A 27,661-nucleotide genomic window follows, 5' to 3' on the forward strand; every position below is an offset into this window, starting at 1 on the left:
TGATTTTGAGGGAGTGGCAGACAGAGGTGCTGTGCATTAGAACACAGAGTTAGTGTCTCCTCTCAGACCTGGAGTGTAGAAATGGCTATGCTCTGGAAGTACCATGAAATACAAAGAGAGAGGTCTACAAGGCGGTATGCACCTTGTTGGATTTAACTGAGGGGGGGGGGGGGATGGGGGTTTGCCCATTTTATCAAAGTGACTAGATTTCTGGAGTTTAGTTTAACCACTTCCCACCTGTAGGCCATTCTACCGGGATCATGGTTGCAGATACTACCACAGTCCTTGTATCCTTTTAGGCGGAGAGTCTCCATCTGGTAAAAGTAGTCTGAGCGGCAACACAGCCACTTGATCGCTTTTACAGGTGGTGGAAGGGGGTCATCCCATTGGGGAGCCTGGTACCAATGTGACTGGTGGCGTCACCTTCCTTGCACACAGTGAGAGGAATTGACTTCCTCCCACTGTATGATGTCAGAAACTGCAAGAGGTTAAGAGGCTCTGTCATGGACCATGCTATCACAAGAGATGTTCATCTCTTGTAATGGCAATAAAGTTGATACATTTTTTTAAATGGAGTGAAATGCGTAAGTCCCGTACGCATGTGAGGTAATGCTGTGAACGCCAGAGTGAGCACAATCCTTTTAGTGCCAGGCTTCCTGTTTAACTCAAAACTGTAATCTGCAAAGGCTTTTTAAAGTATTGCCCATAAATAATTGACTATAATTTTAAAATTATTATTAGTATTTTTGGGCCCACAAAGATTTGCATAGTATGTGAATACAGTCATGCCCCTTCCCTGGGACCGCACGTGTGCACGCACGTTTAGAACGTTCCGGCTTATTTAAGCTGTGTGGACCAAGCATATGGTGCTTGCAGAAGGCAGCTGTGGGACACAGAGCAGGCTGTGAACAGACACTTGCAGACACTTTCTCCCTTACCCGGGCCACGTGAGTCACCAGGTGTTGCTTGGCAGACTAAAGGTGCTTATCAGGATTGTTGAATAGGGGTGAGCCCTATTAAAGAGTCTCCCTTCTGAGGTGTTTTAATACTACACCCAAGTACTCTTTGTGGCTATTAAATGTCATCCAAAAAGAAGCGTGGGACTAACACCACAGGGAAGGGCACTTCTCAGTCATCAGTAGTTCTTGATGACTTTAGTCATATCCCTAGTGTTGTATCCCCTGAAGGGCCAGAGGCTTCCGGGCAATCTGAGCCGCAGCACCTATCTGGTATTGTACCTACAGTCCATGCTGCTGCTTCACCCTATATCACTAAGGAGGATTCCCTCGGATCCTCCAAAAAAGAAACTTGTTGCTTCAGGCACTACACCATCTAGTGCATCAAGGAGTGATTGTAAAGGTTCCTGTATTTGAAAGGAGCACAGGGTTTTACTCAAACCTGTTTACAGTTCGGAAACCAAATGGTGACACAAGGCCCACTTTGGATTTAAGGTCCATGAACAAGTATTTATTGATACAATCCTTTTCGGATGGAGTCTGTCCACTCAGCAGTAACCTTTTTCCAGAGAGGAGACTTTTTAGCCTCCATCGTTGTAAAGGATGCATACTTACACGTACCTTTCTTTCAGCCTCATCAGAGGTTCCTATGTTTTGCAGTGGAGGAATGTCTTTCAGTTTGTGGCTCTACCCTTTGGGCTTGCTACAGCTCCCTGGGTATTCACAAAGGTCTTGGTACCAGTACTGGGTCTTTTAAGGACCCAAGGGATCCTGGTGCTTGGATATCTGGATGACCTCCTGCTCAGAGATCACTCAGTACAGGTAGGGATGCAACAAATGGGTTTTTTGGTGCCGAAACCGATACTGAAAATGAAAAATACACTAGGCCGAAAACCGATACCGAAACAGCACCGATACCGAAAATGACTGACTGTTTTTAAAAAATATTTTTATTCAGGAGGTGGTCAGAGACTGGGGACGCGGTACAGGAGGTGGTCAGAGACTGGGGACGCGGTACAGGAGGTGGTCAGAGACTGGGGACGCGGTACAGGAGGTGGTCAGAGACTGGGGACGCGGTACAGGAGGTGGTCAGAGACTGGGAACGCGGTACAGGAGGTGGTCAGAGACTGGGGACGCGGTACAGGAGGCATCCCCCATTGCAGCCTGTGTGCCCCATTGGAGGCTGTGTGCCATTTTTCAGCCAGCCTGTGCCATTTTGCAGCCCCTTTTAATAAGGATGCCCCAGATACTGCCCCCCCCCCACCCTATGTGAATGAGTATGGGGTACGATGTACCCCTACCCATTCACCCGGTGAAAAAAAGTGTAAATAAAACAACAAAAGTTTTTTTTTTAAATACATTTATTGGACAGCTCCGGTGGTCTTCTCTTATTTTGTCTTGTTGGGTCTTCTCACCGGACTCCTCAGCTATATTCTGCTAGCTCTTTTACTAGCGGAGGAGCCCGGCTTTCTTCTTCTTCGTTGCCGCCATCCAGGGGTCTTTTTCCGACTTCGGGGTCTTGTCCCCCCTCTTCGGTTCTTCTGCCGGGCCTCCGCTATCTTCTGCTAGCTCTTTTACTAGCGTTGGCCCGGTCTTCTGTCGCCACCGCCTTCCCCAAAGCACCCCCCCATGTTGAGGGCATGCCGCCTCTCGCTCGTCCCCACCCTCTTTCCTGACCGGCTGGGCTGCATGCTCTGATAAGGGTCTGATATGGACTTTGGGGGGGGGGAGCCCTGCTCCTTTATTTTATTTTTTTGGGGCGTAGAGCTTCCCATTTAAGTCCATACCAAGCGAAGGGTGCTAGCGACGTGTTAATCTTGCCGATGGAGGTGGCGATATTCACTTCCTTCGCTAGTCCCATCTACCTGGAGCCGCATTCAAAATTAACGGACTTTACTCTGTGTGTGGGCAAGTCCGTTCATTTCAAAAGTCCGGCGGACTCCCCGCCGGACCTAGTCCGCCAGAGAAGTTTGGTCGTGCGTGGGCAGGTTCGGAAAGTCCGGCGGACCTCCGCTGCAAGGTCCGGCGGTTTGTTCGCCACATAGTCTGTGTGTACGCGGCATTAAAGGTTTAAAATGGTGAAATTAATTTTTTTGCATCTCGTCACTAGAGAAATAGCTGCTGAAAATTGGGCTTTAAAGTCCTATTTGAATAATACATTTATATAGCAGTAAGTCCAAACTATAATATTTGCAACCCTGATTATGTGTTGGCTATATTTTTTAAATGCGGTTAATAGTATGTTATAAAGAAAAAAATTTGTAATGCTTTAAAAAAAAAAAACATTTAGTGACTCAAAACTTATGAGTGGCATTTTGGTCAAACAGTACTTGTACATTTTACCATACTGTGACTTCTTCTTTTTATTATTATTTTTTTTTTATATAAGGAATTTTACTTATCTGGAATTTTATTTTTGCATTATTCTTCAGGGACTGCTTACAATTACTGCTTTTGCCTGTTTGACGAAGAATAACTTAAAAATTTTAATTTTTGTAGCCTTGCAGACATATATGCAAATCCAGCACTAGTGACAGGTTGCAAATCTTTAAATGCCTGAAGTACCCAGGGGATGAAAGCAAGCCTTCAATCCCATAAGGGTTGAGCCCCTAGGTGAAAAAGATAATATGTCAATCTGGATTAAAGAGAGGCTATAGATGTTTGCCAGGCAAAAACTGATTCCCTACAAATAAATTGGGAAAAGTTTGCCCTTGGCCTAATGTGAGGGTAAGAGTGGTAAATAAGAGCCTGATCAAGTGTTGCAGCATATTTTAGCATGATGGCTTCTAATTAGCAGGGACATTTACAAAGTACTACTTTAATCATATATGCTCCTTCGTTCATTTAAATTTTGTTCTGTATAAAGTGATTTGGAAATTTACAATATTCAGCCAAATAATGGCTCATGTCCTAAACATTACTATATTAAAGTGGAGCTTCAGTTGATTTTGTGTTTACTAAAATTTCACAGCTATACTTTTTGTGGCTGCTGACTTTTAGCAAACGCACGCTCGCCTGTCCCAGGATCCAGCGATGTGGCGGCCCCTCCCCCCCCCCCCAAACCCTGGATTCTCTCCATCCCTCTCCCCGGCATTACAACTGTGGGCACCCGGCTGCAACAACTTGTGGCCTCACAACCACATGAGTGTTTAAAGTGGAACATCCAATTTTGGGTGGTGCTCTGCTTTAAGTTTACAGGACACATCCAGATTCGTTTATCTAGATTAGTCTATGGGTAGAATGGGTCATAAATCTGCTTCCTTGAAAAAGAGACAATCTCACTGGTAGCAGATCAGCTCCCTTTGAAAGGTTAAGGCCCTGTTCACTCAGGTAGTTTGGAATTCTGCCCGTGATTCCAAATTGTGCTTAAATCTTGGCAAATCATGTGTTTAAGTGCTATTCATCCTAATGGCACCCCAATTTCTGGGCAATTTTGCTGCGATTGTTGCGTAACAAAACACACATGTAAAAAACAGGCCTGGCTTGGGGTCAAAATTTTTAGTCCCTGAGCTTCTTTTGCCACCGCTTTTTTATTTTTTATTTTTTTTATTTTATTTATTTTTTTCCCCCCTGTAATGGCACCCCAAATGCAACACAATTTTTGCCAAGATGGTCTTTGTGGTGATGACAGCACATAAAGCAACCTATTCAAATAAATGGGCTGCCCTGTGCACGACACATGGAATCCCGTGAAAATCTCAACCGGGGGACATGTGAATTGTGGGGCAGAAGACCGAGGGAGAAGTTATCGCACAGCATAGAATTTAGGAACATCACTCCTAATTCTGTATAGAGGTGTATGTGTGGAGCATTATACAAATCTCTGAGTAAAGTTTCTGATTTCAGTACAGTTGCTGTGTTAACAGTATAATGTTAGATGACTAAGAAGTCGCCATTTTTAATTTTAGCTAGAATCACAGTATGCAGGTCATTGTAATTGTGTGGTACTGGGCATTGCTTTTATTTCATAGCTGCTGGTTGCATTCCACTGTTGTATTAGTGGCTTCTGAGTCACTGATGAATAGTGGGACAGCTGGGACACGGTATGACTCCAAAGTGGGTGCACAAGTTGAGGCTTCTATTCTGGGATTGGGGGGTTCCCTGGACACATATTAGGCTGGGTTCTCTCTGATGCTCTGCAGTAACATGTGGCAGACTAATCACACCTTACAACGCACCTGGATTGCAGTTTACCATACCACAGGGTAACGCCGTAGTCTTCGTTGTGCACACAAAAATGGCACACTCCCCTTTTTTGGTGCATTAGACGCCCATTTATACTAATTTACTGCCTTAATGCAATGCACCTAATTTGTGGCATACCACACATTAATACACACTTCTTTGTAAAGCCAGCTTTGGGGATTTATAATAAGCTTTTGGGGGGGAATTTACTAAAATTGGTGCACAAAGAATCTCATGCAGCTATACAATCAACGTCTAACTTCAGCTTGTTCAATTAGGCTTGGACAATAAGCCCCCGTTCACATTGGTGCGATTTGATATGTCAAATCACAGCCTATTGCCGGCAGTGGCACTAACCCAGTTGGTGCGACACCGAATTTGCGGCACCACATCAATTTCCAGAAGTAGTACCTGCACTACCTTTTTGCAACTTCGGGGGCGATTTCAGTAGACTTCTGTGCAAGAACACAGATATATTTAAAATTGCCCCCTGGACTTTCACTGAAATGAAGCGCAGCAAGAGGAAAACCTAGGTGATCTGAGCGGTGGGAGCAGGTACCTATCAAAACGAACCCCCTGCCCCCCCCCCCCCCCCAAAAAAACAAATTCATGCCAAATGTAATGTGGCAGGGGAGGGCTGAGGAGTGCTTAAAGCGGAACTTCCCCTTTTGGGTGGAGCTCCACTTTAATGTTACATTTGGAAAGGTTAGTATTACAATAATGGTGCGGGTTAGCATTAGGTAGACTTGATAATATAGATACATAGATATTTTAGCGGTGAACCCATGCCTGTAATCTGTTTGGATGGGGGATTCCTTAGTTTATGTAATGCTGGAAGAAATTTGCAGCCTCTTTCACTACTTATTTAACCACTTCAATACCAGGCACTTTCGCCCCTTCCTGCCAGGACAATTTTGAGCTTTCAGTGCTGTCACACTTTAAATGACAATTGCGCAAATGACCCAAACTAAATATTTATAATTTTCTTCACACAAATAGTTTACTTTTGGTGGTATTTGATCACCTCTGCGGTTATGTTTGCTAAACAAACTAAAAAAGACAGACTTTTTTTCTGTTATAAAATTAAGTTTTCTCCTTCACTGATGGGCACTGATTGGGCAGGTATTGACAGGTGTTAATGATGGGCACTGGCACTGTGGTGGGCACTGGTACTTTATTGGGCACTGGCAGGGGTTTATGGTGGGGCACTGATTGGGCACCGATTGGCAGCTTAAGGGTACATTTAATGGGGGCTATTCTGATAATCAGTGTGCTGATTATCAGCACAGACACCCCCCCCCCCCAACTGGGAGAGCCACCGCCATCCCAGGAATGCAGTTTACTGTCGCTTCCTGGTTCACGCAATGATCAGCTGTGATTGGTCACAGCTGATCGGGTGGTAAGAAGCCTCTGTCAGAGGCTCCTTATCACGATCGGAGATTCGGCGTGTCAAACTGACATGCCGCACTCGCAATCGCCGTGCTGCACGCACCGGCATGTTATCCTGCTGGACGTCATATGATGCCCAGTCAGGATAACAGAACCACTTCCCAGATGTCAATCTGTTATAGGCTGGGCGGGAAGTAGTTAAACTGCATTCGCTTTTAAAAATACTTTCGGAAGCCATATAGAAATCGTGATTGTTTTTTTTTTTTTTTTTTTTTTTGGTCAAGTGTCTCCTTTTATTTAATGTTTCGGTAAGTATTGATTTGGTTTTTGCCATGCTTCAAGGCTTCAGCCAGTTCACAAGGTGCAACAATGTAATTTTTATAACAATGCTTCTCAAAGGGTGGCTTCACACTGCCCTGTTGCGCTTTGTGCGGGCTAGCTGCTTTTTCATAAATTTTAGTTATGTTCCACAGTTTTGGTACACTTTCAGACAATTTGAGATTTTAGTATTTCTAAGGCTGTAACCTTGTAGTAAATCTGTAGCATGCTTTGTTTCACCACTCCTGTTATTACCTTGCTGTGCAACAGAATTGATAATTCTCCTAGGTGCTTTTTTACATTAGAAAGTTGTCAGGCTGCATAGATTCTGCATACATCAAAAAAATGATTTAAGTTCCTCTAAAGATTCATTTCTCCACAGTGTTTTCACTGACAGTTTTATCAGGTAGCATTCCTGATTACGTTAATTCCTATCCATTGCAGTGACTGACTATATTTTAGAGCTGTAAGAGGTTAGGGACAGCATTACTTGATTTCCTCCCAACTGGCTGTGGGTAGTCCAAAGAGTAACCACCTTAGCACCTCCAGCATTGGTGTTGCCCTGCCTTTCTAATAAGAATGCCCAGAGATATTCACATACAGTAATTTAGTCAGGGTCATATAATCATAATGCAAAGTATATAAAAAAAACTTTATCATACATCACGGGACACAGAGTGAGGCTATTATTCCTTACTGGGTTATACTTCATCTTCAGGTGAATTGACACTGATAGACCAAAGGTCTTTAGACCGAAAGTGGTCCCCTATATAACCCCTCCTATACAGGAAGTACTTCAGTTTTGTTTTTTGTTTTTTTACCAGTGTCTGCAAGGTGGCTGGGCATGTTTGTTTGAGCTCCAAGTCTTGAAGTCCCAGCGTGGTTCTAAGATGAATCAAGGGATTAACCAATCAAATCTATTTGAAACAAGCTTATATGCCAAGATAGATGGTACCTGAGCCTCACAAAGAAGATGCTTGGATCCTGCAAAGTTTTGCCTGTAATGCGACCTCCGGGTGCTGGACCCTGCACAGGGAATCCTGGACACCACTGAGCTAAGGCATTCCTGCAGGGTGCAGTACAGGTCCAATGGAGTGGACCCTAAACCATGAAAAGGGTACCCAGTCCTTGAAGGTCCTCAAGTGACAGGAACCCACCGTGATGGGTGAAGAGTTGGGTTCTTGGTTTCTAAGGTTGCCCTGTGCCTGGACGGGTAAGTGAACCCTCCCCCCATATTTACTTATTGTGGGGTGCCCCATGTGTGTAACAATCAATCTATCAATCTAAGGCTTGACACCTGTGTAGCGGTGACTGCAGGGGATAGTTTTGGGCCGACTGTAAGAGTAAGCTTTCTTCTCTATTGTCTTTTGTGGATGGTCCGAGCATGAAAATTTAGTTGCGTGCACATACATGGGACCATGTCAGCACACATAAGCAGGTCTGAAAACCTTTTGCTTCAGCAGTACATTTCTCCTTACCAGGGTCACATGAGTCACCAGGTGTTTGCCAGGCTAAAGAGCTGAGCTTAGGATTGTTGCATAGGGGCTTGGTGAACCCTATTAAAGGGTCTCTTCTGAGGTAAAATACTAAACCCAGGCATTCCCTTTTTGTGACTTGCAATATCTTTAAAAAAAGAGGAGGGGGGCTAACTCTACAGGAAAGGGCACACCTTTGTCGTCAGTAGCTCCTGAGGCACCTAGTCGAAACCCTGGTGTTATATCCCGTGAGAGACCTGTCTGGTATTGTGCCTACACTCAACGCTGCTGCTTCAGCATTTATCATCAAGGATGAACTGTGCTCAGCCCTAGCTGGGTTAGAGCACAGGATTGCTGGCATGATTGCCTCCATTCCGCAGGAATCAATAAGAGTGACAGATCCCCCTCCCCTGAGCCTCTTAATTTGGAGCAGGAATGGGTTGAGGATGGGGGAGGACTAAATTTCAAGGATTCTGTGGAGGGCCTGGCAGATGAGTCTGCTTCTGGGCAATCTGGCTCAAAAGCCTCTGTGACTGAGAGGCTGATACCAACTGGACATCATCTGGCCCAGACTCTTACCGGAATGGTTCGTTCTCCCTTTAGGTTACCTCCTGCAGAGGTTTGAACCTTCCTTGTTCATTTGGGGTCCCTGAAGCCTACTCGGGCTGCACAGGCTTCCCCCTTGCACCAGCTGTTGGAACAGGCATTTTATGCTGATTGGGAACATCCTGACAGGATTTTTGTTCCTCCTAAGAGGTTTTCCTTTTTCTATATCCCATGGAGGAAAACTCTTTTTAAGAAATGGAGCATGCCAGCTGTAGATGTGGCATTCTCTTCCCTAAATAAAAAGAACTTCACTTGTCCAGTGGATAATGCTCAGGGCTTGAAAGACCATGTTGACAAGAAACTAGTCATTTTAATAAAGTCTTTCTTCTCTTTGGCTAGTTCATCTATTCAGCCAGCTGTTGCAGCAGTTGGAGTCTGCCAGTTCTTTAAAGAATCAGGTCAGACGGCCTGATAGGCCTTACCAGGAGGATGATCTTGCTGAACATAGGGCGGTTATTCCTTGAGCGCTGTTTTGCTGTAGATGCCTTAAAGGATTCTATACAGCAAGTCTTTCGTCACACTCTCCTGTCTGTACACATGCGCAGACTTGTGTGGCTTAAGAACTGGTCAGCCGAGCTTCACTGTAAAGCCTTGTACACTCGGTCGGAGAATCCGTCGGAATGTGTCCTATCGGACCGTGTATTCGGATAATCCGACTGTGTGTGGTATGCATCGGACTGATTCCATCGGACCCAATTTTCCAACATGTTGGAAATATTTCCCGACCAACTGGTTCGATCGGACATACTCTGATCATGTGTAGCGAATTTTGATCTGACCAAGTGCCATGCATGCTCAGATCAAATTCCTACATCAAAGCTATTGGTTACTAGCCTGAATGTAGTCCCATCGTAACGAAATTACGTCATCACGTTTTGAAAGATCGGATTTTTCGACAACTTAGTCCGACCGTGTGTATGCAACAGTTTCGGACACAATCCGTCAGACTAAATCTGACGGACAAAATCCGACGGATTTGGTTGGCAGAATCTCCGACCGTGTGTATAGGGGCTAAGAAGTTATCCCTTTCCATGGGAAACATTTGTTTGGTTATGATCTGGACAAGTACATCCAAAATATTTCCGCAGGAAAGAGTTCTTTACTTCCTGTAAAGAGGACTAGTCATCCCTCGTTTAAAACCTTGGACTTCCTCAGGTATTTCAGCAACAAGGCAGTTCTGCCGCCAACAGAGCGATAGATCCAGGGGCAAGCCACAGTGCCAGAAAAAAAACCTTTGTCCAGAACTCTTCTAAACCTGACACCAAGCCCTCCTTTTTGAGGGGATGCCCCCCCCCCCTCCATTGGGTGAGGAAAGGCTGCTCCAATTTGCGGAAATTTGGAGAACAGTGGTGCAGGACGAGTGGGTCACCGCAACAATATACCACGGTTACAAGTTGGAATTACGGAGGTTTCCTCCTCAGAGGGTTTTAAGAGCCAACGTTCCTGTGGATCCTCCAAAAAAACTTCTTGATTTAAGCACTAGTTCCAGTGTCCGAAAGGGGCACAGGGTTTTATTCAAACCTGTTCACAGTTCTAAAACCAAATGGGGACATGGGGCCAAACTTGGACCTAAGATCCCTGAACCAACATTTGTTCCAAGCCTTCAGGATGGAGTCAGTCCGCTCGGTAGTAGACTCGCTCCATATGGGAGACTTCTTTTGCCTCCATCGATATCCAGGACGTGTATAGACTTCTCAGCCTGATTAGAGGTTCCTGCGATTTTGCAGTACAGGAAGATCATTTCCAGTTTGTGGCGCTGCCCTTTGGGCTAGCCACAGCACCTACCTGGTGTTTACAAAGATCCTAGCATATATATACTGGGTCTTTTAAGGGCCCTTGGATGACCTCCTGCTCAGTGATCACTCACTACAGGCCCTGGAACACAGAGTAGCCTGCACATTGTGGTACTTAGAAAACCTTGCCTGGGTCATAAATAGTGAAGTCAGCCTTGAGACCAGCTCAGAGTCTCAAGTATCTAGGTCTGATCTTGGATACAGTCCAGGCAAAGGTATTTCTGCCACCCACAAAGATCTGTGCCCTGAGGGATCAGGTGCGTCAAGAGGGCACCAGGCAACCCTCCATTCGGCTCTGTATGAGTCTTCTGGGAAGGATGGTGTTGTCCTCCTTCATGGCAGTTCTCTACATTCAATTCCAGGCCTGTACAACAAGACCTGTTGTCGTCTTTGAACAAGAGAACACAAGCCCTGGATTACCCCATGTCCTTATCTCTCTGCAAAAGAGAAGATCCTTCCTCCCGGTGTCTTGGAGAGTAATGACCAGACGCTGGGGTCTCGGGCTGGGGCGCGACCCTAGAGGGGCTTGCAGCTCGGGAGATGGTCAAAGGCAGAGCCTGCCCATCAACATCCTGGCGTTACGGGCGGTATGTCTTGTCCTACGCTCCTGGACAGTTGAGCTTCAGGACTGCCCTGTCAGGGTTCAGTCCGACAATGCCACTGCAGTGGCCTATATCAACCACCAGGGTGGTATCAGGAACCGTTCAACTCAGGAGATGGTGAACCACATATTAACCTGGGCAGAGGGACTATCGGCGGTCCATATCCTGGGAGTAGAGAACTGGAAGGCAGACTATCTCAGCCACCAGCAGATCTGCCTGGGAGAATGGTCCCTACACCCGAAAGTGTTTTTGGGAAAATCTGCCAGCGGTCGATCTATTGACATCAGGTTCACCAACAGGCTATGTCCCGAACAAGGGATCCCCTGCCAATTGGAGCATATGCCCTAGTAGTTCCATAGAACCAGTTCTCCCTGGTTTATGCTTTCCCCCCCGATCCCTCTCCTTCCACATTTGTTGCGCAGGATTCGGGGAGAGGGTGATCCAGTCATCCTAGTGGCACCAGTCTGGCCCAGAAGGCCCTGGTTCCTAGAAATCGTGAGATTGGCAACAGACGGTCCATGGAAGCTTCCACGCGGTCTACCCTAGGGAATGACAGAAAAACGGTCATTAGGAAAACCTATTATAAGGTCTGAAAGACTTTGTATTGGTGTGAAGCCAGAAAATGGCATCCTTGGAAATATGTGATTGGGAGAATTCTCTTTTCTACAGTCGGCTGTGGAAATCAGATTGCACTCTAAGCCAATCAGGGGTCAGATTTCAGCCTTGTCAGTATTCTTCTTCCAAAGGCCCTTAGCCTCCCATTCACTGATCCGAACCTCTATGCAGGGGGTAACTTGTTTGCTTTCCCCCATTAGGTGACCTATGTGCCCTTGGGGCTTAAACCTGGTACTATCTGTTACAGAAACAAACATTTGAGCTTATCGAGGACGCGTTCCATTAGCAAGCTAGCCTTCCTGATGGCCATTACCTCGGCTAGAAGGGTGGCTGAGTTGACAGCCCTTTTGTGCAGTGAACCATACCTGACCCTTCACCACGACAGTCGTTATGACCTGTTCCATCCTTTTTGCCTAAGGTGGTGTCGGCCTTTCATTTGAATCAGGACATTGTTTTGCCTTCTTTTCTCTCACAACTGCACTCCTTGGATGCAGTGCAATGCGAGCAGAGTTTTTGTCTAGATCTGCAGAGATCTGAGTATCCGACTCCACTAAACACCCCCCCCCCCCCCCCCCAGAAGGACCCAGGAAGGGGCAGTCAGCTTCCATTGCCAAATGGGGCTGCCGGTTGGTCATTCAAGCCTTTGGTCTGAAACGTAGGGTTCCACCCTTTTTAGGATGAGAGCTCATTCTACCAGGGATGAGGGATCTGTGGCTCAGATTTGTAGGCTGCCACCTGGTTTTCAGTGCATATGTTCACAAAATTTCATCAAGTGGATGTTCGAACAGCTGAGGATTCAGCTTTCGGCCGCAGTGAACTGCAGGCGTGCCCTATAGGTCTGATGGCTATTGTTTTGTCAGGCTGTCTCCCTCCCCTCAAGGCTATTGCTCTGGGACGTCCCAGTAAGTAAGAAATAGCCTTACTCTGTCCCGTGATGTATGCTAAAGAAAAATAGGATTTTTTTTCATCATACTTACCTGTAAAATACTTTACTTTGAGTACATCATGGAGGCCCCTCCTCTTTTTGAGGATAGTGTTTGCTACAAAACTGAAGTACTTCCTATATGGGAGGGTTTATATAGGAAATCACTTCCTTTCTAAAAACTTTTGGTCTACAAGAGTCAATTCACCTGGAGATGAAGTATAAGCCAGTAAGTAAGGAATAATAGCCTCACTCTGTGTCCCATGATGTACTCAATGATTTTACAGGTAAGTATGATGGAAAAAATCCTATTATTCATTTGCCTTTAGTGAATTCTGGTTGGTTATCAGTTACCATGCATTGCATTTAGTACTTAAGTTGTATTCCATAAAAATGCAAGCCACAATTTTAATTCATATGGGCTTTATGATTGTTGTGATATATATATATATATATATTTTTTTTTTTGTATAAGTGTAATTATGAACTAATTTAAGATTTTTCTTTTTTGATGTGTATTTTTTTTTTTTTTTTGTTTACTGTCCACAGGCAACATGGGCTTGCATGCCACTAAAAGGTGAAATAGTAAATCTAGAAAGTAACAACATAGATGATATTTTAGGTAAGTGATTCTCTACTCAACATAAAATCCCTCGCATAACCCTTTATAGCTGCATATGTGTAAAAAAAATTGCGCTGTGTCATATAAACCCTGAAACCTGCAGTAGCTTTAAGGTGAGATGAACACAAAAATAGAGAATAAAATGAGAGCTGCGCTCTTTAAACAAATCTAATAAGTGACAAATTGTGACAATAGTGAAATATATAACCAAATGGGAGTCAACACTTGGGCTGCTTTCACATGGGGGTGTCGGTGGTAAAGCGGCGCTTTTCGGCTGCTAGCGGGGCACTTTTAACCCCCGCTAACTCCCGAAAAAGGGTTAAAACTGCCCGCAAAGCAGTGGTGTGTGCACCGCTCATACAGCGCTGCAAAGATACTGCTTGCAGGACTTTTTATTACTGTCCTGCAAGCGCAATGCACCAGTGTGAAAGTGCAATAGCGCCTGTAAAGCTCCTCCAGTGTGAAAGCAGCTTAAGGGTTGTTGCGTCCCAAGAAATAGGTCAGCAACATGAACAAATATGTTCTTCGAAGTACTGCTGATAGGCAATAGATGAACACCAAGTATTTGGAGTCCTCCTTGCGCAGATGACAAATTCACACCAACATTCAAAGTGTATCCGCCACCACATAAAGTGCACGCTTAGCAGCTATCACAAGCTGGATTGCTTAAGGCTAATACCTAGCCAGGGCCTTTTTCTTTAGGGATGACAAGCAGCGACTCCAACCATAACAGCCTCCAAAACACTACTTGTAGGCAGATGGACCTATATTGTCACAGAAGCTCAAAAGGATCCAGGGTCCTCTATTTTCAAGAGCATAATAATCCAAAGAAAGAGGAAAAAGGCTCACTATAGCTAAATCCATACATTGCTCTCTTTAGGAACTTCCTGTTGACCTATACTGTATAGCTGATATTTCCGCTGTATGCATGGCTGCAATAGAAGGTGAAGTCTTAGATTGTAAGAACATTTATGCAGGCTTGTTTAATGTATATTTTTATATGTAAAGTTGCTAAAATGTTAAATCTTTCTATTAACATATGTGCCAATACTGCAGTTTCATTATGATATACTTATAACTGATTATACTTCTCTTATATTCGCAGACTGACACAGCTCCTCTCTTTAGCCATTGGGTTGTTACGCCACCTTTAGGAGAGGATTAGGCATAACATGTAATGAAAAAAACTCAGAACTTCTAGTTCCATAATAGGGGCGGTCCCTTGGGTAACAACCCCTCAGCCTGCCATGTAGCTTCAGTTTTATTTTGCCTAGTGAAGGAGAAGGATCTAGGAACCCTGTGGGCCCATCGGTCCATGGTTTTTTTTTTTTTTTTTTTTTTTTTTTTTTTCCTGCAGAAGCTTTGCATTTTGCGCACGACTAAAGATCCTGTGATCTGCTATCAACAGCCGGCTGGGTGACAGGCTGGATAATCTTATCTTAGCCATGTAGTCTCCCCAGCCTAGCCAGTGAGTGTGTGCAGACCAGAGCTAAGCGCTGGGTCGGGCACGACATACTTCAGCTCCAGGTCAGTGAGCTTAATGCTCCGGGGCACACAAGACCAGGCTACTGATGTCTGCATCACAGTGTGACGGGCCAACAGCCACCCCGTACTGATCGGAGAGTGGATCTGTGATAGAATGTCTCCCAGCTCTGCAGGACAGGTAAGTAAAGCTCTCCCTGCCTCTGTGGGGCTGAGCAGCTGGGCATTCCCTTGGGAGGTCGATTTGGGGGTCCCTCACCTCACTATCTTCTCTTCCTGTCCCTATCCCCCCCGTGGGTGATGCTGCACGAGGCTGCTGAGCGGTGTGTGTCAGATGCAGAGGCTTTCCTGGGGGGGACCATGCTGGTTGTGCCTTGATGTATGTTTCTCTCCATGGGGGGTGTCTGGCGGCTGTGCCTGTTAATCGCTGCAGCGCTGTTCACCACCAGTTCTCTGTCACTGTCCCTCGTGGTATACAGTGTTCGGCAGCCATCTTGGGTCAGTCTCAAGGAGCTGCATGCTTTCCTGTAGCTCGGTGGCCATTTTCCCTTATTTTATGTCCTTTATACTGGACGCTTGGCGGCCACCTTCTTGGAGCCTGAACACGACATGGATCAGTTCAGCGCTATAGGAAGCAGCTCTGTACAGCGCGGTGTGGTCTCCTATGCACCTGGGAGCTGACAAGGGACACAGGCACTACTAGCTGGACAGCGCAGTACCAGTCAGGGTGGTGAGTCCTGCGGGAAAGAGCCTCTCAGCCCGCAGCAGTTAGGAGGGTGAGACGATCACTGTCCTAAGTCCCCATCAGGTGGCAGACAGGGTAGGGTCAGCATGGCTTCAGAAACTGGTGTTTCTTCCCCCGAAATCCAGGCAACTGCAACCGGTTCGACTGCAGTGCCTCTGGACGCTTTGTCGGCAGTCCTCAATGAGTTTGTTGCCAAGATGGAGGTGGTGCCTGGCCGCAAAGGTGCTAAAAAGTGCCCCCCCCCCCTCCTCTGGGGAGAGCTCTGACGCAGACCCGGCCCCTGCTGAGGCTGGTGACCCCTGCTCTGTTTCAGATGATGCTGACCAGGACCGTTTGGACAGTGGGGATGAGTCCCCGTCTGGGTCCGTGTGCGACAAAGCACTTGTTGGAGCACTTATCACAGCTGTGCGTGATACCTTGAAGATTCAGGAGCCAACAGATCCCTCTGCTGATGTAGCGGTCCCTTTTGGGTCCCGTAAGCCAGCCTGTTCACCTAAGGTGTTCCCGTATCTGGCTTATTTTGATAAGTTAATTTACAAGTAATGGTGTCGACCGCAACTGACCTTTTCAGTCCCCAAATACAAGGCGGTGCGTTGCCCCTTTGAGGCGAGCCTTCTCAAAAAATGGTCAGCTCCTCCGGTCGTGGACTCCCCCAGTATCCAGGTTAAACAAAGAACCATAATCCCGATAGGGGGTCTCCTGCATTTAAGGACCCCACGGACAGGAAGGCCGAAGCAGTGGCTCGTTCCTTGTTTACGGTTGTGTGGTCAACCATGCGACCAGTACTTGCATCCGCACTTGTGTCGCAGACACTGGGTAGGCAAAACTGTTGCACTGCAAATTGGAAGAGCAACAGGCTTCTCCTGTCTGCGTGGAACTAGCAGACCAACTAGTGCAAGGCCTTAAGTACGTTTGACGTGGCCCTGGATACCCTTCCTCTGTTATCCAGGGCTTCGGTGTCAGCAGTGGTGCTGAGGCTCCTGATTTGGTTAAAATGCTGGTCTGCTGACTGGGCATCCAAAAAAAGCCCTGACTGATCTTTCCTTCCTTGGCGACCGTCTGTTTGGATGACATTATAGAAAAAAAAAATGCCACAGGTGGTAAGAGTACTCTACTCCCACAGGCTCAGAATGCTAAGGAGCCATGCCGTAGCCAACGGCCCTCTTTCTCCGCTCACAAACTGCTTTTTTGGTCCACCCGGGGCTTCGACCAAGCATCCCCAGCCCGACAGGATGACTTCTGAAGTACCAAAGCATCCCTGGACCCGCAAACCTAACAAGCCTGTGAGCAAGAGTGCTACCGCATGAAGTTTTGCCCCACCTGCAACATGGGTGGGGGGGGTCGCCTTCGGGAGTTTGCAGCCCGGTGGACCTCTCGGCTGTCCGACCAATGGGTCTGCGATCTGATTTCCTCCGGCTACAAGATAGAGTTCCTCTCTTGGCCGCAAAACAGATTCTTCCCCTCCAGCATACCTGTACTCCCGGCTCGCCGAGAGGCCTTATTGGGGGCGGTAAGGGACCTGCTGAGTCGTGGGGTGATACTACCTGTTCTGGACTTGGAACGTTTCCAGGGGTTCTACTCAAACCTATTTGGACATACACCTTCCGTCTTGGACTACAATCTTGGATCTAAAAGCCCTCAGTTACTTTGTAAAAGTGCAGAGGTTCCAAATGGAATCGGTTCGCTCAGTAGTCGTGGCACTCCAAGGGGAACTCCCTGTCATTCTCAGACATCCAGGATGCGTACCTGCACCCATATGCCACCAGCATCAGAAGTTCCTGCGATATGCAGTCGGGGAAGCCCACTACCAGTTTGTGGCTCTCTTTTTGGTTTGGCATCAGCCCCCCAAATCTTTACTAAGGTATTGGCTCCTGTTTTGGAGTTGCTGCGGCAACGCGGGATCGCGATCATGGATTACCTAGACGATCTCTTAAGAGCATCTTCCGCCTCAGAGTTAGAGGAGGATGTGGCGATCACCATGCAGACCCTGCAGGAATTTGGGTGGCTGTTGAACCTAAAAAAGTTGGTACCGACTCAGCTTTGGAGTACCAAGGCTTACTGCTGGACTCCATGGAATCGAGAGTGTTTCTCCCTTCATCCAAGCTGCAGACTCTCAGAGCTGCGGTAAAACTGCTGATGAACAGCAAGTGATCATCGCTACGCTTCTGCATGCGAGTCCTGGGACTCATGGTGGCCTCCTTCGAGGCAATACCGTATGCCCAGTTTCACACCAGAGTCCTGCAGAAGGAGATTTTGACAAAATGGGACAAATCTCCGTTGTCCCTGGATCGGCAGATTCAGGTGAGCCAGTTGGTCAGGGATTCCCTGCTCTGGTGGCTGAGGTGCCCGCCACTTCGGTCCGGGAAGTCATTCCTACCTCTGAAATGGACCGTGATCACAATGGACGCCAGGCTGGGGTGGAGTAAGGGGAGTTCAGTCGACCCAGGGCCTCTGGGCAACGGAAGATTCTAAGTTGCCGATAAATCTGATCGAATTGAGAGCGATCAGGCTGTACCTCTCCACATGGTCGATGAGACTTCAGGGGCGACCGATCAGGATCCAGTCAGACAACGCCATGGCTGTGGCATACATCAATCAAGGAGGAACAAGAAGCTCGGCCGCCGCACGGGAGGTCGCTTACATACTTCGGTGGGCAGAGCGACATGTACCGGCCCTGTTGGCCATTTACATCCCGGGAGTGGAGAACTGACAGGCGGACTATCTGAGTCGCCAGATGCTGGACCCAGGAGAAGGGGTGTTGCATCCGGAGGTGTTCAGGCTACTGTGCCTGCGGTGGGGCACACCAGACATGGATCTTCTGGCCTCCCGTCTCAACCGGAAAGGCGCAGAGATTCGTGTCTAGGACAAGAGATCCACGGCAGACGCGCTGGTGGCTCCGTGGGATCAGTACCAGCTGAATCTACGCCTTTCCTCCGCTAAAGCTGTTACGTCTGCTCCGCAGAGTGGAGACCGAGGGGATCCCAGTAATTCTAATTGCCTCAGATTGGCCCCAGCATCCCTGGTAAGCTGCCGTTATGAGAAGACCTTCTGTCTCAAGGTCCAATTTTCCATCCTGCTTTACCATCGCTGGTTTTAATGGCATGGCTATTGAGAGCCAGGTGTTGAGAAACCGGGGGTCTTTTGGACTTTTGGTCTTTTGGACTCTGTGATCCCAACTATGCTGAGAGCACGGAAATCTTCTCAGAAGATATATCATCATACCTGGAAGGCCTACATATCCATGTGTGAGGAGAAAGGATGGCGTCCGCGCACCATTTCTATATCCAGTATCCTGCTTTTTCTACAGCAAGGGGTAGACCAGAAATTGTCTTTTGAGCACCATTAAGGGACAAATATCAGCTTTTGGCTGTCTTTTTTTTTTTTTTTTTTTTTTTTTTTTTCAGCGACTCCTGGCGTTTCACTCTAGGGAGCACTTTTATTCAGGAGGTCCGACATGTAGTTCCTCCGGTGCGTCCACCGTTACCCCCGTGGGATCTGAATCTGGTGTTATCGGCGCTTCAAAAACCGCCGTTTGAGAATATCAGAGAAATACCCCTGTTGACTCTTTCCCAGAAAGTGGTCTTTCTAGTGGCCATTACATCGGCCAGGAGTGTTTTGGAACTGGTGGCTGTGGCCTTGTCCTGCAAGTCGCCCTATCTGGTTATCCACAAGGATAAGGCGGTGCTGCGGCCCCAACCTTTCTTTTCTGCCGAAGGTGGTTTCAGCGTTTCACATCAATGAAGACATTGTGTTGCCATCTTTTGTGTCCGAAGCCGAAATATCCTAAGGAGGTGGCCCTCCACTCCCTGGGTGTGGTTCGGGCTCTGAGGGTGTATCTGTCTGCCACGGCTCCCTTTTGGAAGTCAGACTCCTTGTTTGTTTTCGAGAGCTGGTCCGAAAAAAGGCATGACGGTCTCGTTGGTCACCGTTTCCAGGTGGATCAGACAGATTGTAGTACAGGCCTACGCCTTGAAGGGGCAGATGCCCCCCTTTCCGGTCAGGGGCCACTCCACAAGATCAATCGGAACGTCTTTGGCCTTTCAACATCAAGCGTCTGCTCAAGTGTGTAAAGCGGCGACTTGGTCACATTTTTGCGAAATTCTACAAGGTAGATGTCAGTGCATCGGCTGATGCCTGTTTTGGCCCCAAAGTTTTGCAGGCGGCTGTATAAATGCAATTGCACATGCTTTTTTTATTTTTTTTTTCCCTGTGTGGTTTTTTTTTTTGTTTTTTTTTTTTGGTAAAAACGCAGTACTTTTAATGCACTGTAAAGTTTATACTAGTTCCCACGTTCCATGGTGGATGAAGTTTTATGCTGTTTTCCCACCCCTTGTTTTGGCACTGCTTGGGGACGTCACAAATCTCTAAAGAGGCGCTGTCAGTCGGTGAATATAAGAGAAAATAGGATTTTTTGTTGTACTCACCGTAAAATCCTTCTCTGTAATTCGCCAACTAACACAGCACCCTCCCCTCCTATTTTTCTTTACGTTATACTGCTTGTTGACCATACTGAAGCTGCATGGCAGGCTGAGGGGTTGTTACCTAAAGGACCGCCCCTTGGGCGGAACCAGAAGTTCTGAGTTTTTTTCATTACATGTTAACATGTTATGCCTAGTCCTGTCCTAAAGGTGGTGTAACAACCCAATGGCTAAAGAGGAGCTGTGTCAGTCGGTGAATTGCAGAGAAAAGGATTTTACGGTGAGTACACAAAAATCCTATTTTTTCAGGTTAACTTAGTGTTACTAAACCCAGTAATATGAAAATAGTTCATCCGTTTTATAAATCTTATTATTAAATTAAAATACTGATACTATATACCTTTTTGGATGATCTGTATACCACGGTTACATGATAAACGGCACAGCTTCTCCAGTGCTGAGTGTGATGTCAATATCGCGTGACCTGGCTAGCTCTGGGAACAAGCAAATGTTCTCTCCAGCATAAAGGACACAAGTGAGCATTGCAGATCGACTACCCTGCCTGAGTTAGCTGGCCTTCCCCCAAATAGACAGTGCAGGAGGGGAGGATCTTTGCATACAGGATAAAACGGCCTTTTTGCACAATGCAAAGGATTAACCCCTTAAAGCGGTCCTCCACCCTGAAGTGGAAGTTCCGCTCATCTGATCCCTCCCCCCCTCCGGTGCCACAATCGGCACCTTTCAGGGGGGGTTGCAGTTACCTGGATAATCCAGGTATCTGCACCTACTTCCGGGGACGAGACCGCTGCAGATGCCCTCCCCCCCCCCCGGTTGTGTTCTGGGAAACGCAGTTCCCAGGACACAGCGGGGACCAGCAGAGACGTGCAGCGCGGCATGCGCAGTAGGGAACCGGGCAGTGAAGCCACAATGCTTCACTTCCCGATTCCCTGACAGAGTATGGCGGCGGGGGGCAGCAGAGAGACAAGCGATTTGCTCATCTGCCGTGGACATCGCTGGACCCTGGGACAGGTAAGTGTGAATTTATTAAAAGTCAGCAGCTGCAATATTTGTAACTGCTGGCTTTTAATTTTTTTTTTTTTTTTTTTTTTAAAGGTGCAGAACCACTTTAAGTTTCACGGTGAGTATTACAAGCATGCCATGCTGCATATACAAACTGATTTTACTGTTGTGGGTTTAGTAAACACTTTGGTCATCTATTTTTTACTTATTTGTATGTTAAAGTAGAATTTGTAAGTTCCCAAAAAAGTGTTGAAAATTTGAAGAGTTTACATGACTTCCAAAATCTGTGACTGTATAAAGATGTTGGAGATGCATGCAACGGTTTTAGCATTTTTGAAAAATCTTTCTTGCTTTTTTGGAGTGCATTATCACTGCAGTTTTGCGATGGAACAGTTTGCACGCCTATTTTGGTGTGCTGAAACTTACCCACCCACAAAAAACGTAATTTGCCCCTGACAGTATAATAAAAATTGTGCATTTTAAATCCTGCTCTACTTTGCAGTTGCATGGACATGTCAAGGCAAAATTGGGGGGGGGGGGGGGGGGAGAATTCTCATCTATTGAGGGACACAAGAAGTCTTGCATTTTCTGTTTATACTGTTGCCTACAGGAATATTAGACACTGATATACAAAAAAAAAAAACTGTAGGCTAGTCAAAGATAACACCTCAGATTATTAGCATGCCTCAGTTTTACTAGTGCCATCGTGGAAGGATAGATGTCCCTTCAAAATTTACTGTTGTAAAAACTGACCTATTTTGATAGCACTTTTTTTTTCTTCAGTCAAGACTTCTCTAAACTGCTGTTGGAGGCTCTCCCTCTGATTTGCAGTGATCAAGTGAGGTTGTTCCTGGACCTAGCTTTGAACCTCACTGCTTGGACAATGCAGAGCAATCTTTGAAGCAACAGGATTTTGCGTGGAACACTTTTCATGCTTGGTTCTGGGTAAGGGATCTGTAGAGTGCTTTCCTGAGCTGCTGGTATTGCCTTTCCACTTGTCCTTGTCTCTGAAGCCTAACTTTGTAAGAGCTCCAAGCACCAGGCTCTCTCCCAATGGTGTTCCTTGCTGTGGGGACCATCGTTCGTTCCGTGTTTTGCTGCAGAAGTGGTCAACTCTGTGGAACTGAGCACTGGTGTCCTCTAGGTAAAGTGTTCTATGCTCCAAACTTTTTCCCACTGTACAATGTTGGGGAAGCCTCTCCCCACTGCTGCTCATGTTTGCAAAGAGCTCCCTCTAAGAATTTACTGGCCTTGTATCCATTTTTTGAGGCTTTTGTTCAGAAATTTTCCATACCCATTGTGGATCTGGCTGTATCTCACCTAAACAAAGCAACTGCCATACCATAAAGAGGATACAGTTGCCTTGAAGGACCCACCTCATAAGCGATGGAAGCTTTCTAAAACACTGCTCTTGTTGACTTTGTCAATTCGTGTCTGCACCTGTAACCCAGGTTCTAAGGGACAGGTGATTTCTACAGTGCTTAAGGTTAGGAAGCCTTTTTTGCTAGGTCTATCATTGGATGTAGAAGGCTTACTTTGCTTGAACCTTCACCTAAGACGCTTCTCCATTAGGAGTTGGTTTTCTGTCCTTTCCACTTAGTTTCAGAGATTTTTGGAATCTCGCTTTTTGATTAGGACCTTTTTTTGTACATGGAGTCTGCCTCCAGTAACGCCATGTGATCAGAATCTGGTTCTTGGTCCATGCTTCAGAAATTGCTTTCAACCCACTCACACAAGGTAATTTAAGACTGGTTGGACTGAAGAGCTGCCTCAGTTATGCACTTTTAACATTTTCCTGCCTTTAACCATCTGGCATGATGACAGTTAAGTCCTCCATAAGCCAGAGTATTACACAGACATGCTCTGCATTTCTCGTTTTTCCTAGCAGGGACCAACACCTGCAACATAGGCCCTGGGACCCCCTATTACTGTAGGTCATTCCTAATTTTCACCACAAAATTTGTATTGGTCTGTGTGCAGGTAATCCAAAAATCAAGCAAGGGTTCTCAACTTACTCTGGTGCACTATTAGTGCTGAATCTGCTACTGTTCTTGGTACTCAGCTTTCCAATAAATTGTTGATCTATTTATGCAGTGCACTCTACACTGCAAGGGAATCTGCCTGCGGTTCCAGGCATTCTTATAGAGCTGTAGCTACAAAGACCTTTCCATTACGTTTTGAGGACTCCCTGCTAATAATGCATAAGAGCTTTTTTCCTTTCCATGGAGTTTTAAGTGGTCTCTGCCCACTGTATACACTCCTGCCATTTGCCTTTTACACACATACCATCAAACAGGTTCATGATGATGTTAGCTTTTAAAGCTTAAGGTATGGTTGTCACCTCATCCCTTTAAACCCAAACACATATTAATCACACAGAATCAGTGGCTGATTAAGGTGGTAATTAAACTCACTTTGTGCCTTATCTGCATTTAATTAGCCTCAGAACCTGTGTAATTCAAAGGTGTTCGGGTTTAAGGTTACCTAAAACTTGGGAATTCATAGAAGCTGTACTACAGCTTTAATTGAGGGAGGACCTTTCAATCATCCGCTCAGCCTCCATTTCATAGATTGTTTCATTTATAGAAACTTTGCAGGAGATGGGTGGAAAGGGGGGCATAGACGTGCTTTGAGTGCATGTGACAGCTCCTCAGTGCTATTTAGGCCTCTTGCACAGGATACTCCTGTTGAGCAAACTTTGTTGTTTGTATGGGCACATTATAATTGAAGTGGTTGTAAACCCTGTTACACCACTTGTACATAAAGGCAAGTCTATAATAGGGCTTACCTGCAGGTACTGTAAATATCTCCTAAGCCTGCACGGTTTTGGAGATATTTACCATATACCCTTGTGCCATCATGGCACATGCGCACTAAAGAAACTGCTCGACCGTGTCCTTTCCAAAGGGCCTGTGCCATCACCAGCAGCTCCCGTGTGCATGTGTGGGAGTGACATCGTCGCGGCTCCTGCCAATCACCACGTCAAGGCCCACAACCGCCGGAAATGGTTATTTCTGGGAGAAATGTCGCCAGTCACAGCGGTGTATGGGAACCGCTGCAACAGCTTTGAGCCAAGGTAAGTATTTCATAATGAGCTAGTATGCGATCCATGCTAGCTCATTATGCCTTTTTTTTTTTTTTTTTTTTTCTTGCAGGTGTTTGTTTTTGTTTTTTTTTCCAAATGGATTTACAACTATTTTTAATGTGCTGTATTTTAGCTTGGTAAAAAAAAATAATAAAAAGAAAAGCTGTACTGAGCTTTTTCAAGCTGTGTGCAAGAGGCCCTATTCTCACTGCATTGTAGGATTATGGTTGTGGGGATTTGGGATGCCATCATTGGCGGAAGATTACTACTGAATTAGAGATTAGTTCCTCATAACCTGGAGCTTTTGGAACAAATTTTAGTGTTCAGGACATTGCAATTTAACTGCAGTGGTTTCTTACATATATTTTAAAGTGGTTGGTTGTAAACCGCTGGATGTGTTTTTTTTTTTTTTTTTTCTCTTGCCTGCAAGGTAAAGCCATAATGCGCTAGTGTGCATACTAGCACATTATGTGAAACTTGTCTGAAAACTAAGCATTCCATCGATGCAATGTCTTTTGCTGGAGGCTGCTTTCATCTTCACCTGGGTTTGCTGACTCGCAGCTCTGTGACTGACTGGAGCCACGATGATGTCGTTCACAGCACAGGGCTTTGAAGGAATGGCCTCCCGTGATATTTACGCTACCCATAGGTAAGCATTTTTATAAGCTTGCCTATAGGGTCACTTTTTTTTTAATGTTAGAAGTTTTACTTCTACTTTAACCAGTTGCCGACCGCCGCACGCCGATGTACGTCGGTACAATGGCACGGGCAGGCATAAGGACATACATGTACGTCCCTTGCCTCCCGCGGGTCGGGGGCCCGATCGGGCCCCCGCCCGGTGCCTGCGGCGGTCGGTATTCGTTCGGGAGCGATCCCGGACGAGGGGACGGCCATTCATTCATGGCCACCCCCTCGCGATCGCTCCCGACGAATAGAAATCCACGGTGACATCACTTCCTCTCCTGTAATGTAAACACAGGAGAGGAAGTGATGTATTCTCTCCTCCGTGTCGGTATTTTTCGTTCCGACACGGAGGAGAGCGGATCAGTAAGTTGCACCAACACTCACACACACAGTAGAACATGCCAGGCACACTCACACCCCCCCTTTACCCCCCGATCACCCCCCCAATTACCCCTGCCCCCCAGTCACAGTGACACCAATGTCATTTTTTTTTTTTTTTTTTTTTTTTTTTGCATTGGTGTCATTTGTGACTGTAATAACTGTTAGGGCAGTTAGAGTTAGCCCCCTTTAGTTCTAATGTACCCCCCTAACCCCCCCAATAAAGGTTTAACCCCGTGATCACCCCCCGTCGCCAGTGTCACTAAGGCTGGGTTCACATTGCAGCGGTTTATGAGAACGAATGTGATTCGCACCGCACTGCAGTGCAAATCACATCCGATCTCTGTGCGATTCGAGTTCTGCCATTCGCCGCACCCGCCGCACCCGCCACACCCGCCGCACCCGCCGCAAATTCGCACGGGACCCTTTTTTTGGCCCGCAGCAGAATCGGATCGCATGGGTGTTCACACCATGCGATCCGAGTTTGCAGATCGCACTGCGATATGCGAACTGATCTGGGGGTGTCAGTAACATTTCACTGACACTCCCAGCAGTTCGCATAGGGCAGTGTGAACTGCCGCCGGGAGGCATGCGATGCGGGAACCCGCCGCGGATTCGCGGCGTTTCCGCATCGCTCCAGTGTGAACCCAGCCTAATAAGCGATCATTTTTCTGATCGCCGTATTAGTGTCACAGGTGACGCTAGTTAGGCAGGTAGGTATTTAGGTTCGCCGCAGCTTTTTATAGCGCCAGGGACCCCCATATACTACCGCATAAAGCCCCCTGATTGCCCCCTAGTTAACCCTTTCACCAGTGATCACCATATAACTGTTACAGGTGACGCTGGTTGGTTAGTTATTTTTTTATAGTTTCAGGGCACCCGCCATTTATTACCTAATAAAGGTTTAACCCCCTGATCACCCGGCGGGTGTCATTTGTGACTAATAACTGTTAGGGCAGTTAGGGTTAGCCCCCTTTAGTTCTAAGGTACTCCCCTAACCCCCCCAATAAAGGTTTAACCCCGTGATCATCCCCCGTCGCCAGTGTCACTAAGGCTGGGTTCACATTGCAGCGGTTTATGAGAACGGATGTGATTCGCACCGCACTGCAGTGCAAATCACATCCGATCTCTGTGCGATTCGAGTTCAGCCATTCGCCGCACCCGCCGCAAATTCGCACGGGACCCTTTTTTTGGCCCGCAGCAGAATCGGATCGCATGGGTGTTCACACCATGCGATCCGAGTTTGCAGATCGCACTGCGATATGCGAACTGATCTGGGGGTGTCAGTAACATTTCACTGACACTCCCAGCAGTTCGCACAGGGCAGTGTGAACTGCCGCCGGGAGGCATGCGATGCGGGAACCCGCCGCGCATTCGTGGCGTTCCCGCATCGCTCCAGTGTGAACCCAGCCTAATAAGCGATCGTTTTTCTGATCGCTGTATTAGTGTCACAGGTGACGCTAGTTAGGCAGGTAGGTATTTAGGTTCGCTGCAGCTTTTTATAGCGCCAGGGACCCCCATATACTACCGCATAAAGCCCCCTAATTGCCCCCTAGTTAACCCTTTCACCAGTGATCACCATATAACTGTTACAGGTGACGCTGGTTGGTTAGTTATTTTTTTATAGTTTCAGGGCACCCGCCATTTATTACCTAGTCTCACTAGTGTACCCCTAAATTTAGGGGTGTCTACTTTCCAAAATGGGGTCATTTGGGGGGGGTTTGTGCCATCTTGGCATTTTATGGCCTTCAAAACTGTAACGCCCTTAGAAAGCCTGAAGGCGGTGCTTGGTTTTCGGGGCCCCGTACGCGGCTAGGCTCCCAAAAAGTCCCACATATGTGGTATCCCCATACTCAGGAGAAGCAGCAGAATTTATTTTGGGGTGTCATTTCACATATGCCCATGGCATGCGTGAGCAATATATCATTTAGTGACAACTTTGTGAAAAAAAAAAAAAAAAAAAAAAAGTTTGTAATTTTCCCGCAACTTGTGGCAAAATATAAAATATTCCATGGACTCAACATGCCTCTCAGCAAATAGCTTGGGGTGTCTACTTTCTAAAATGGGGTCATTTGTGGGGGTTTTGTGCCATCTTGGCATTTTATGGCCTTCAAAACTGTAATGGGTAGTGAGGAGTGAAATCAAAAAATTACGCCCTTAGAAAGCCTGAAGGCGGTGCTTGGTTTTCGGGGCCCCGTACGCGGCTAGGCTCCCAAAAAGTCCCACATATGTGGTATCCCCATACTCAGGAGAAGCAGCAGAATTTATTTTGGGGTGTCATTTCACATACGCCCATAGCATGTGTGAGCAATATATCATTTAGTGACAACTTTGTGTAAAAAAAAAAAAAAAATTTTTTTTTTTGT

General features: G+C 46.6%; 1 protein-coding gene across 1 annotated transcript in view; it reads left to right on the forward strand.

Moving 5' to 3' along the window:
- The window catches only part of ERP44 (endoplasmic reticulum protein 44), a 132,379-nt gene that overhangs the window by 26,070 nt on the left and 78,648 nt on the right, over nt 1–27,661 (forward strand). The window contains exon 2 of the mRNA XM_077491802.1: nt 13,411–13,483. Within this exon, the coding sequence (XP_077347928.1) occupies nt 13,411–13,483 (73 nt within the window). The remainder of the gene's footprint in view (nt 1–13,410; nt 13,484–27,661) is intronic.

Source organism: Lithobates pipiens, unplaced genomic scaffold, assembly GCF_037356315.1.
Source record: "Lithobates pipiens isolate NorthernLeopardFrog02 unplaced genomic scaffold, aLitPip1_a1.2 Scaffold_19, whole genome shotgun sequence".
Lineage (NCBI taxonomy): Eukaryota > Metazoa > Chordata > Amphibia > Anura > Ranidae > Lithobates > Lithobates pipiens.